At 59.4% G+C, this 12980-nt stretch overlaps 1 protein-coding gene across 1 annotated transcript in view; it reads left to right on the top strand.

Annotated features, from left to right (window-relative positions):
• Window positions 1-12680, top strand: part of LOC144724257 (breast cancer anti-estrogen resistance protein 3-like) — a 51862-nt gene extending 39182 nt beyond the window's left edge. Inside the window, exons 2-13 of the mRNA XM_078603234.1 lie at window positions 4015-4146; window positions 4565-4727; window positions 5542-5887; window positions 6419-6519; window positions 6823-7163; window positions 8226-8400; window positions 8877-9067; window positions 9248-9363; window positions 9820-9991; window positions 10896-11007; window positions 11521-11736; window positions 12493-12680. Of these exons, the coding sequence (XP_078459360.1) occupies window positions 4039-4146; window positions 4565-4727; window positions 5542-5887; window positions 6419-6519; window positions 6823-7163; window positions 8226-8400; window positions 8877-9067; window positions 9248-9363; window positions 9820-9991; window positions 10896-11007; window positions 11521-11736; window positions 12493-12668 (2217 nt within the window). The 5' untranslated portion in view covers window positions 4015-4038 and the 3' untranslated portion in view covers window positions 12669-12680. The remainder of the gene's footprint in view (window positions 1-4014; window positions 4147-4564; window positions 4728-5541; window positions 5888-6418; window positions 6520-6822; window positions 7164-8225; window positions 8401-8876; window positions 9068-9247; window positions 9364-9819; window positions 9992-10895; window positions 11008-11520; window positions 11737-12492) is intronic.
• The last annotated feature ends 300 nt before the right edge of the window (window positions 12681-12980 follow it).

Raw genomic sequence — 12980 nt, 5'->3', positions numbered from 1 at the left:
CCTTGCCTGCCGAAGTAACTCACCGATGGGAATGTGTCCAGATCTTTCAATAATTAATTATCTGTGAGCTCCTCACACATCGTAGGCAGGCCAGCCTGAATGTTTCAAACCGGCAGAGATGTTCCATTTAGAGAGGGGTCCAGGTTTCGCACGTGTACACACACACTCACGTGTACACACACACACACTCACGTGTACACACACTCACACTCTCACGTGTACACACACACTCACGTGTACACACCCACGTGTACACACCCACACTCACGTGTACACACCCACACTCACGTGTACACACACTCACACTCACACACTCACACTCACATACTCACACTCACATACTCACACTCACATACTCACACTCACATACTCACACGTCTCGCAGGATGGGACTGGCGCCTCACCCCACCCCGCGCCGCCGTCTGCGATGATCGGCGGATCCATAAAGACGGCGACGGCGTTAAGAGAAATACTGTGGGGGGCGGGGGCTGGGGGTGCCTTCCACTCTAAGGCGCCGGCGATCCGCATCGCCACCGCCGCTCCCGCTCCGTAACGGATCCGAGTATTTAACGCGTTCGTGACCGAGCAGAGTCATATTGCTGATACGTTGCATTTTTATTTGTGAGATGCGTTAGCGAGCACCTATAAAGGCCGGCACGGCACACGAGGGGGTGGGTGGCCAACACCACGCCCGGCCTTTGTCTCCCCAGTGGCGATGTTTATACATCGCACCAAGTACGCATTTGAGGCTGAGTCGACCTATGGGAGGCCCAGGGCCGGTTCAGATAATCGTCATTGGTGTTGGCCGTGAGCGGGAATCGAACCCGGGTCGCCAGGTTCGTAGCGCAGCGCACTAACCGCTACACTACCGCTCCCCACTACTACTGCAACCACCACCAACAACACAACCACCACCACCAACAACACAACCACCACCAACACAACTACCACCACCGCCGCAACCACCACTATGCAACCACCAACAACCACCGTAACCATCACTACCGCAAACCACCACCACCGCCACCACCGCCAGGCTATTACAGAGATGATGTCGCCAAATCAATTTTAATGGCCGTCAGGAATCCCAAGGACGCACGCGCGCATTTGGGATTCCATTTCTCGCCGGGTATGAATTCTATTGTTGTTGTTCAGTGTTTAGAGAAAAGGTGGGGGGGGGGGGTGCGGGAGATGGCCTCCCCCCACCCCTTTTACACGTGGGGCATGGAATATCCGTCCACGTTCCATCGAGGACACGCCATGATCGAATGTGCGTTTAATAGGCGACGTTTCGGGCAATGACCCTTCTTCAGAGGGATTAAGAAACGGGGCCACTGCTTGACACGTCACCCATAGTATTTGTATATATTTGTTATAATAATTATTTTCATCTTAGGCGAGTGTCATAGACGAATGTTTTTGAGCTTATTTAAACAAGTAGAGTAGAGTATCCACCTTATTGGGAATACCACGGTGGTTATCCTTTGGATCTGCTGCTCTCGGCAATGGTAATGTGGAATTTCCACCACTGGCTGAGGTTTAAAATAGATTCAACAAGGGGGGGGGGGGTACACCTGGACGTGACCTGGCTGTGTTCCATCTGTACGGGGATGTATGATATGTATGTTGAACTTTTTTCGCACCATACGTAGCCAACCGTGGTAATCGGAGGTGCGGGTATAGAGCGTTGCCTCCTCGCGCAAGCCGCGGGGTTTTCTCCGGGTGTTTCAAATTTCCTCCCACGTGGTATAGTAATAATAATAATACAACGCTCATCAATAATTGGCTGAAAACATCTTTCAATGAAAAGGCAACGTGGCATGACCCTCGTGAAATAGAATCCCGTGACTGAGTGATCTAAAATAAAATTCCGTGTTTATGAACGAGAGCCAGACTTAGGGGACGGGGGGGGGGGTCCCCTTTGGTGATGTCAGATGGCGAGTTCCACCGTTAGCCGAGCCGGTGCCGAGCTCTGTAAACACACGGAGTTGTTTTTTTTGCTCTTTCCCGGAGATTTGCAAATAAAATAAATGAAGCTCGTCCAGCACGCGTGAGAACCGCCGGGTGATCGCGTGCGCCAATAAACACCTCGTCCGAGACACAAACATCGTCATCGCACACCTCCTCCGTGCTCTGACACTGCTCCTCCTCCTCCTCGGAAGACACAGGTCGAACTATGGATCACATTGGGACATTGTCAACAGCAGGCCGATGCTGCACACATCTCCCGCACGAATGGAAAATTTAAAACAAGCCACAGTTTGTGTTACAAATAGATTCATAGATACCCATAGAGATACATAGAGACCCATAGAGATACATAGAGACAAATATAGATTCATAGACCCATAGAGATACATAGCGATCCATATAGATACATAGGGAAGCATAGAGATACATAGAGACCCATAGAGATACATAGAGACCCATATAGATTCATAGACCCATAGAGATACATAGAGACCCATAGAGACAAATTAAAGACAAGCCAGAGGCGTGCGACTGTGGCCATGCGACCCAAACTGTGTGCTCACCGTGCAGTCACGCCATAGGGTGTCTGTAGACACCTTATAGGGTCTGTCACGGGGGTTGTTTGACTTCAATCGGTTAGGTGGGGCCCCAATGTTTCATTTGTCTCGGGGCTGTTACATATCGCGGCTCCCCTTGTCTATTCGCATCATCAGCGTCACACTCACGGTCTCGAACATTTATCCCTGTAGCGGGTGCTACGCGTTGTTGTTGTTGTTCTTCTTCTTTGACACTGTTGTTGGAGACAAATCTCGTCGTCAAGGGAGCCCCAACGCGTAGCTTTGGCCACCAGGGAGGGTAAGAGGGTAGAGGTCAAGGCAACCCACCGCCTGCCCCCGCGTTCGTCACGCGACTGGTCACTGACCACCGCTCTCCTCGCCCGCCCCCCCCGATGCTCCCCCGTGTCGGTTTGCCGGGCTCGTCGTGGCTTCGTCACGTGGTATCGTCACTTCGTCACGTCGTCACGTGGCTTCGTCACGTGGCTTGACGAAGCCACGTGGCAAAGCTTCGTGGGGTCTCGCCGACAGGATCGGTGTCGGATCCAACTCCGGGGCTCCCCGAGGTTACGCGTTTGCTTCTCATACGATCTGCATCTCTCGCGTTTCATGGATCGGTTGTCGTCGTCATCGACCGTGGTCAATCCGCTGCTGGATGGAAGCCTCCCGAAGCCGCCGCCGCCGCCGCTTCTTGCGCAATAGTCGACCTAGCGCCGGCATACGAACCGATTCCATCGCTCCATCTCTTCCGCCCCCTTGGACGTCCTCTCTCGGATGCATTCTATTCCTTGCCTGCCACTCCGTTACGACCCTTGACTGTCGACCATCTTCCCCTCTCGTCGTGACGTATGTATGTGCGCACGTTGAACTCCTTTCGCACCGTACGTAGGCAACCGCACTAATCGGAGTTTTTAATCTCGATAATGATTTCAAAGTGCATAGCTCCAGTGGTTTCCTAATACCGGAAGGAAGAGCGTTCTAGACGGCCGCAGAAGTGCAATCTGATGAAGGCGCACGATGCGGTGACAACCGTCATTGCTCGACGGTTAGCCAGAAGCCGCTGGTACCGCGAGGATGGCGCGATGGTTTATGCTCCTTGACGAGATCAGCGAGGTGTTGTGGGTTTTTTTTGTGGCAAGCACTCTGTGCGTAGTGAGTGCGACCTCATAAAAGGTCACGTCCTGCACAAGGCCACACTCTCTTTTTCTTAACAGTGTAGTATCGTTAGCCTGCGTCCGTGTGTGTTCTCTACTCCTCGTGTTCACGTGTCTCTCTCTGCAATGGACTCATCTCTGCAGTACATCATCCTACACTCCACAACGGAGGGTTCATTTCTCACCGAAACGTTGCCATGGGTCGCTGGCACAAAGCAGCGGCGGTGCGGTGGCACGAAGACGAACGGTAGCCACGGCGAGAGGTGGCTGGGGAGTGTACCGGATGCGGTTGTGCCGGAAATACAAATTCGTCTTCCATTTTCCTTGCGCCGCAGTTCACCACCAAGGAGCGCTGCCTGATGGAGGGAAGCTCCGAGAAGCTGCGCAAGGAGCTGGAGGAGGAGCTGAAGCTGGGCAGCGATGACATCCGCAGCCACGCGTGGTACCACGGCTGCTTGCCGCGCGAGGTGACGTCCCCCCCCCCCACCCCGCCGCCACCGCCGCCTTCCTCCAGCCGTCCGTGCTGTCGACCACCTGTTTGAGACCAAGCCCAAGAGCACGGGGGCCAGCAACCTGCAGCTCTTTGAGGACCGCTTTGTGACGACGTCGTTCATCAAGGACCACCGCCACCGTCTCGCATTGCCACGCGTGGCGGCTCTTCAAACATTGAGCGTTTTATTGCAAATTCGAACTAAATTGGCTGCTGTGGAGTCCTGAGCGCGTTGCTGACCACCCACCCCATCGTGTGGCCGTGCCGGCCTTCGTAGGTGCTACTCGCTAACAGCACTTGTCCCCAGTAGTCTGTTAAGGCGATCTTTGTCGCTTGCTGTGGTTGTGCGGTCACGTGACTGGTTGCGTCGCTTGCCGCGGTTGCCGCGGTCGCAGGTGGCCGAGCGAGCAATGGGGAACGACGGAGACTTCCTCATCCGCGACTCGGTGTCGAGCCCAGGGAACTTCGTGCTCACGTGCCGCTGGGGGGGCGCCCCCCTCCACTTCAAGATCCACCGCGAGCTCCTGGCCAGCGTGGCCCCCATCTCCACATCGAGAGGTGAGGAGGAGTCAACCTGCAAAGGCAAAGATCCCCCGCGAAGCCTTGAGCGGCTGTTGGGGCAAGTGCAGTGGGTGAGCCACGGGTGAAGGCCCCCGCACGGCGCACGAGGGGGGGGCGAGTGGCCAGCACCACGCCCGGCCGCCTTTGTCTCCCCAGTGACGATGTTTACACACCGCACCACGTACTAATTTGAGGCTGAGTCGACCTAGGGGAGGCCCACGACCGGTTCAGATAATCGTCACGGGTGTTGGCCGTGAGCGGGAATTGAACCCAGGTCGCCGGGTTCGTAGCGCAGCGTAGCGCTAACCGCTACACTACCCCTCCCCCACGCACACAGACAGACACACACGCACGCACAAACGCTGCTAACCACACGCACTTTGAAGCCACGTGAAGTGTGGAAGGCTCTTGCTGACAGGAGGTGCCATGGGCTGACAACAGCTTTAATGGGCCGACGCACCACCTGTTCTGCCCACTGCGCCGCCTTCTACCACCGCCCAGTCAACATTCACACCCACATCCACCCTCCCACAAAGACAAACATCCCCCGTATAGCCTTGACAGACTGTTGGGGCAAGTGCTGCTTGTGAGTAGCAGCACCGATGAAGACCGGAACGGCAAACAGGGGGGGGGGGGGGGCGGCTAGGACCGGTTCAGATAACCATCCTTGGCGTCGGTGGCCTTGAGCGGGGATCGAACTCGTAGCGCTAACTACTACACCACCGCCCCCCCACACTCTCACCCCGTCCCACAGTGCTCCCAACAACACTCACTCTCTATCCCACCCATCCACCCGCCCTCCCTCCCGCAGCCTCCCCGCTGGTGACGGGCCGGAGCCGCGTGCAGTACCGCTTCGAGCAGGAGTGCTTCGACAGCGTCCCCGCGCTCGTGCGCTTCCACGTGGGCAACCGGCGGCCCATCTCGGCGCAGACGGGCGCCGTCGTGGCGCGGCCCGTCAACCGCACCGTGCCGCTGCGCTACCTGGAGGCGCGGTACGGCGGTGGCGGTGGGGCGGGGGAGGGGGCCGCGCGGGGTCGCGCGTTGGGGGGCTCCCCCGCCCCCCAGGGGGGTCACGCTCAGCACCCCCTCGCCAAGCGGCTGAGCCTCAACATGGGGGACGCAGCCGGGCAGGACGGATCGTCCGCCAGCCTCGTCAGGTGCCCGACACGTTCCCGTTTGTTTCAATGTCTTTGCTCTATATCAGTAGTGGTACAGAGACTCCGCTGTGCTCCTGGATTTAGAGGAGCGAGGGGATTGGGCTTAGTGCCCCACCGAGTGACGGCCGCCAGCCGGGTATCTGTGCTTTCATTTGGGGGTTTCTGTTGTTTTTATAATTACGTTGAATATCGTTTGGTGGCAGCGGTGTACAAATGCCTTCGTCCAGCAGTGCGTTGATCGTGATTGAGTGATTGACGATGATGGTGGTGGTGATGTGCTGCGGGCGTTAGGTCATGAGACATACCAGCGGAGAACTACGTTGAAACGCATCGTCGTGAGGGGTTTATTATTTTTTGGTACTCAACTGTTACCCCAGGACAGCTGCTGACGCTACCTCCTCAACAAGACGACGATCCCTGGGGAAACCAGGACAGGGGCTAACCCCCCAACACTATTGCCCACCGCTCCCCCTCCCGCCAATCTCCTCTGACCATCACACCCATCATCTTCGCCGTTGTCTTTCACCGCAGGGCGAAGGAGAAGAGCGGCAGCCACCCGACCAACCTCGACCACCTGCAGGAGAAGCACCGTCACCTGCACACGCACCAGTCCGAGAGCCACCTGCCGCTGGGTGCGTGTACCCTCAACCCCCCGCCACACCCCCCCACACCGGATGTGCAGCCCCCGGAGGTCACCGGTTCGATTCCATCTCCTGGCACGGCCGTCGAAACGACGGGGCGCGATGTTTAACCGGTGCACCCCTCCCCGCCAAACAATCACGAAGCGTTGACTGCGCGAGAGAACAACCGAATGAAGTCCACGGACAGACCGGGACCTGCCCGATCTTCCGCCTGCTTGATTCACAGCCGCCGGCTGTGAATCAAGACCGAGATTTTTTTCTCTCTCCCTCTTTCTCCAACTCCCGGCCACGCAGGTCAGCGCGGCCGCGCGGCAGGCGGCGCCGGCTCCGACAAAACCCCAGCGCTGCTCTCCCCGCTGTTCCGCACGGGCAGCGAGCCCGTGCTGAGCCCTACGTTCCAGCGGCGCGTCGGGCCCGACGGCGCGGCCCTCCCGTCCGCCTTCGACGGAGCCCCGCCGGCGTCCTCCTCCTCCTGCTACTCCTTCTCGGCCGCCGCCGCTGGCGCCAGGAGCGGCCTTCGGGGCTCCGACGGGCAGCTCAACGGCAAGCCCCCGCCCAAGCCGTGCCGCGCGCCGTCCGTCATCATCGGCGCAGACCTCGAGGCCACGGGAGGCCACTACTGCGAGCTGCGGCCGGTGAGAGCAGCCCGCCCGCCCGTCCACACTGCGGCCGGGTTTGCGCCGTGACCGTGGCCGCGCGCCGGCGGCCCGGGACGGCGGCGCTCTCGTCGCGGAGGTTCGCGGTTCGATTGCGGCGGGCCGCCCTGGTTAACACTCAGGGTCGACGTCAAAGATCCCGTGACGCCGTTGGCCATCGCGCGCGTCCAATTTTTGCCAAGTTCGAAAGTTGCACGCCAATTTACTCGATCGGTGTTACACGCGGCGCCAGTCATCGCCCCCCACCCCTTTAAATGTGTCTGAGATGCGGTGTGAAGCTCTCGTAGACGCCGCGGCGTAAGGGGCGGCCCTGTGAGAAACGGCGAACAGCTCGTTCTCATTCTCGCCTGCAGGGCGAGGGCGTCGCGGCCGCACTGCGGATCACTCGCGCGCACCGGCGCACTGTAATTACGGTCACAATCGCCCTGTCTGACGCTGTCATCCCGTTACCCTCCAGAGGGAGCAGTGGCGTCAGCAAGACATTGCAGGGCCGCACCTTTGCCGCAAGCCCAATCCACACGTAACGATGCACACTCACCTTTGTCAGGGCCTCCGCACGCCATGCAGATCATGGACGTGGGGGGGGGTAAGATTTGGTCAGTGCGAATTTGGCGAATGCGGGCAGTGTGTATGTGGCAGCATAGAAGTGTAGCAGCAGCATTGTCAGCATAGAAGTGTAGTACGATAGTTTAATTTTCTGCCCGTCACGTCGAGCAGCTTGTAACACCCGTGCCGTGCGTGGCGGTGGCCCATCCATGCGCCGTCCAGGCTCTCAACGCCTACTTAGCTTCTGAGTTCAAAATGAGTTTTGAGTGCTTTCTCGGTGATCTGGGTGACATTTGGGGAAAACGAATTGTGAGAAAAACAACAGCCGATTCAGATGAAACCCCCCCCCCCCCCCGTAAATAAAATAACTCGTCACGATCACCGTCATCATCGTCGTCGCCGTCATCGCCGTCACAGCGGTGCATCGCGAGGATGAATTTTCTTTCGCCGTTTTGATTTACGGCGGCCCCCGTTTTGCGATTGTCTGTGGTCGAGATCCCCCTGTCGGTGGCGGGAACTCCGGCCTCCAGGAAGAGGGGCCACGTGGAGCGGCTCGTGGCCGAGGAGGTGGCGGCCGCGAGGGAGGCGGCACGCCGCTCCGAGACCAACTTCTCCGTCCTGGAGGGCGAGCGGACCAACGCCAGGGTCACGCGGCTGGCCGACGGAAAGAGTTGCGTGCCGTCGTCGTCGCCGTCGTCATTATCATCATCAGCAGCAGCAGTGTCATCATTGCTAATCATCAGCAGTAGCAGCAGTGTCATCATCACCAATTATCATCATCACCAATTGTCAATTATCATCATCAGCAGCAGCATTGTCACCAAACATCAGCAGCAGTAGCAGCATTGGCATCAATGTTGCCAACCCATCATTGCCATGATTGTCCCATCACCACTTTGGTCACCACAATCATCCATCTGCTGTCCTTTCATCCAGCCGCCCGTCTGTTTGTATCTTTGTCTGTCTTTGCCACTGCCCATCCACCGTCCATCTCAATCACCGTCCGTGACACTCACCACCCATCTCACTCACCACCCCTCTCGCTCACCGTCCGTGTCACTCACCACCCCTCTCGCTCACCCTCACTCACCACCCGTCTCACCACCCTCACTCACCGCCCGTTTCGCTCACCGCCTCCCGCTACAGAGGCGGACGAGGAGCTGTTCGTGCCGGAGGTGGAGACGGAGTCGGCGTTCCAGCCGGGGGCGTTCCGCTCGCCGCTGCTCCCGGCCGACAACAAGCCCCTGGACACGGCCGTGCTGCGCCTCGTCAAGGAGACCTTCGGCGGGCACGACGCACGCACCATCGCCGGCCACATCACGGCCATCGACTGCCAGGTGCGGGGGGGGGGGGTGCGGGGGGTACATGGGGGGTGGCGCAGGGCGGGGGTCGTCGTTCAGAGCGAGGCTTGGGGCGCCACAGTCTGCCTCTTTTGTAGGTTACACAAGCTGCACTCGCCAGTGCAGCGGCGAGCCGGCTGGAGCCCTCCGCGTGACCTGGCGCCGTCTGTCCCGCAGGTGGCGCGCGTCGTCGGGGTGACGGAGGAGCGACGCCGGAGGATGGGGGTCTCCTCCGGCCTGGAGCTGCTCACGCTGCCGCACGGACACCAGCTCCGCCTGGACCTCATGGAGCGGTGAGCGCGCGCTCGGACGGCGCAGACTCGGACGGACCCTCGGGGAAAGCGGCGTCGAGCGAGCGCCCGTGGCGGACGGCGCACGAGGAGGAGCTGCGTCGCGCAGCACCGCGCCCGGCCGCTTTTGTCTCCCCGGGGCTGATGTTTTGTTTTGATGTTTAGCTTGTTTCACGCCGTACGTAGCCAACCGCGCTAATCGAGGTGCGGGGAAGGACGTGCCGCACCAGGTATTCACTTAAGGCTGAGTCGACCTAGGGGGGGGGGGGTCCGGGATCGGTTCAAATAATCGCCACCGTTAACTGTGAGCGGGAATTTGACTCGGGGGTCGGCGGATTCATAGCGCGAGAAGTCCTTGCGCACACCCACACGCACGTTGCCCCCCTCGTGCCGGCCATCGGCGTCGCGCTGACCTTTGACCCCGAGCTCGCACCGCCCCCCCGCCCCCCCCCCCCCCAGGTTCCACACGCTGGCGATCGGCATCGCGGTGGACGTGCTGGGCTGCACGGGGAACTTGCGCGACCGCGCCGCGCTGCTGCACAAGACCGTGCAGCTGGCGGTGGAGCTGCGCTCCTCGTTCGGGAACCTGTTCGGCTTCGCCGCCGTGATGAGGGCCCTCGACCTCCCGCAGGTGTGGCCCCCTCCCTCCATCCCTCCCCCACTCCCTCCCTCCCTGCCCCCCTCCCCACCCCTCCCTCTCCCCCTCCCCCTCCACCTTCCCCCCCTCCCTCCTTCCCTCCCTCCCTCTCCCCCTCCACCTTCCCTCCCTCCCTCCCTGCCTCCCCTCCCTCCTTCCCCCTCCTCCCTCCTCCCCACCCCTTCCTTTCCTCTCCCCCTCCACCTTCCCCCCCTCCCTCCTTCCCTCCCTCCCTCTCCCCCTCCACCTTCCCTCCCTCCCTGCCTCCCCTCCCTCCTTCCCCCTCCTCCCTCCTCCCCACCCCTTCCCCTTCCTTTCCTCTCCCCCTCCACCTTCGCTCCCTCCCTCCACACCCTCCCCCTGAGTTCTCATCCCCACCGGGGGGGGGGGGGGGGTCGGCTACTGGGGGGGTCAGTGGAGTGGCACTTGGAGATGGCTCACTCGGGGGCAAGACCTGGAGCCTAGGGGGGGGAGGGGGCTGCCACTCTGCCAGGACGCATCGACCACGTGGCAAGGGGACGGCCTTAGGCCGGCAGGCATCGGCAGAGACGACACCGCTGTGATCTTCAACATCTCGCCACCGTGGCCGCAGCGGTGGCGAGATGTTGACGGCCTCGCCTGGCACGCAAGAGGTCGTGAGTTCGATCCTGATGCCGGATGTGTATTTGGAGTTTGAGTGTCCCCGTGGTCGTGTGGATTTTTCTCCGGGCACTTCAGTGGCCCTGATCTGCTAAAAATGTAAATAGTATTTATCGAGATGAGATCGGAGGTTAATATCCCAACAGCTGCGACGTTCTGCATCAGAAAGTAGGCGAACGGCATCACCGTGCGGTGGCATCGATGGCGTGGCCCTTGGCTCGACGACCTCGTGACCTTGACCTTTGCCGTGGGCACGCAGGTGACGCGGCTGGAGCAGACGTGGGCTGCCCTGCGCCAGCAGCACACGGAGAGCGCCATCGCCTACGAGAAGAAGCTCAAGCCCTTCCTCAAGTCGCTCAACGAGGGCAAAGGTCAGGCTCCAGGGCAGAGGACAGAGGAGGGTCACGGGAGTGGGGGGGTCGTCATCCAGAGGTCAGCACCCGGTCCGGTGGAGCTGCGATCTCCAGTCGGGTCGAGTGACTCGCACGCGCTGACCAGTCGGTCAGCTCGTTGGAGCTGAAGGGATGCCACTGTGCCCAGATGGTAACTACCTCGCTTAGTATGTAGGAGGTCGATCCCCACCCTGATGCCTGTTGTCTATTTGGAGTTTGCGTGATTCTCTCTACCCGTGGTCGTGCGGATCTTTCTCCGTTTTTTTCCTCCACATTTGGAATCAACATCACGCGTTTAGAAATTTGCACATGATGATAAGCCACTTCGTTGAGCTCTCATTTGTGGCCGCCAGGTTGCTTCTGAAAAAGAGCAACGTAGTTTTTGTGGGCCTTACCTTCTAAAATAAACATTGCACTACATTTTTTGTTTTAAAATCGACCGGTGGCATTTACTTATTTGTTTCACATTCCCTGTCCCCTCTCCGGACGCAGAGGGCCTCCCGCTGTCCAACACGACGATCCCGCACATCGTGCCGCTGCTGCAGCTGCTGGAGAAGCCGTGCGGGGGCCTCGCGCTCGACGGCCCCCCGGAGCCCTGGGAGGGCCCTGACCACGGCCTGGAGGCCGTGCTGCGCCACCTGGAGAACGGGCGCTCCGTCGCGGCCAACGCGCGCATCTACAGCACCAACGCCGACGCCAAGCTCGCAGGTGGTGGCGCACGCCACGGCACACGCGCGCGAGGCCAAAGTAGCCGTCCATGTTACCGATTGCCGATTGCTCGTGGTTGTGCGCTGCGTGTTGAATTTCTTCCACACCGTACGTAGCCAACCGTGCTAATCGGAGGTTGCTCGTACGACTCGGATGAGTACATTATGAGCACTCAATTTACGAATCGCTCCGATGGCAAATTATTCACGGAGGAGGAGAATCGCCGCTCGAATGAGAGCAACGAGGCATCCGGTGCTTGTCTGCTCCCCGCAGCCCTGCAGAGCCAGTGGTGGACATTCCACGTTCCTATGACGGGGGCCATAATAAATCGCCAGTTACAAACGCAACTAAACGAATTTTTAATTTATTTTATTTTACGAGGTAAGGCCCACTGAGCTACATAGCTCTTTTTTAGCAGCGACCTGGCCACAAAGATAGCCCAATGCAGTTGTTTATCGCGTAAGGACATTTATAGCAGCCGAATTCGCTAAACTCGTGATGTCGATTCTAAATGTGGAGGGATGAACCGGAGAACCCGGATAAAAATCCACGTGACCACGAGGAGAATATAGAAACTCCAAATATACAGGCATCAGAGTTGGGATTGAACCTATGACCTCCCGTCTATCAGGTGAGGTAGTTAACATCTCATCACCGTGACCTCTCCGGGTTTTTCCCTGCCCCCCCCCCCGACTCCTCTCCCGCCGCCCTCCCCCCACCCTCCCCACCTCTATTTCCTTCCCTCCCTGCCGGCAGGCGCTGTGCGGGACGAGCGGCTGCTGGACGTCTTCCGCACGGAGTTCATGCTCAAGCTGCTGTGGGGCAGCAAGGGCGCCGAGGTGGCCCAGTCGGAGCGCTACGACAAGTTCGAGCAGATTCTCAATGTTCTCTCCAAGCGCCTCGAGCCGCCCGTCAAGCAGAGCGAGCTCTGAGTCCTCAAGCGGGGGGGGGGAGGGGGGGGGGCGGGGAGGGGGGGGAGCAGGAGGTGCTGGCACCAGCAGCGCTGGCTACGTCCCGGCTAAAATGCGCCAGGCTCCGACAACGACAATGATCACAGCTCTTTCACTCTTCCGCTCACCAACTCTTCCACTCTTCCACTGTGGAGCCCTTCACCTCTCCCCTGGAAGTGTAAACGGAGCCGCCGCCGTCGCGGAGTCGAGCGTCGAGGTGAGGCGACGGAAGGTGGAACGGCGGCAGGCAACTGAACTTTTGAATGTTTGTACAGCGAGAGAGACGGTAACACA

This window comes from Lampetra planeri, chromosome 20 (genome assembly GCF_965212315.1).
Source record: "Lampetra planeri chromosome 20, kcLamPlan1.2.h2, whole genome shotgun sequence".
Classification (NCBI taxonomy): Eukaryota; Metazoa; Chordata; class Hyperoartia; order Petromyzontiformes; family Petromyzontidae; genus Lampetra; species Lampetra planeri.
This window is presented reverse-complemented; position numbering and strand designations above follow the sequence as displayed.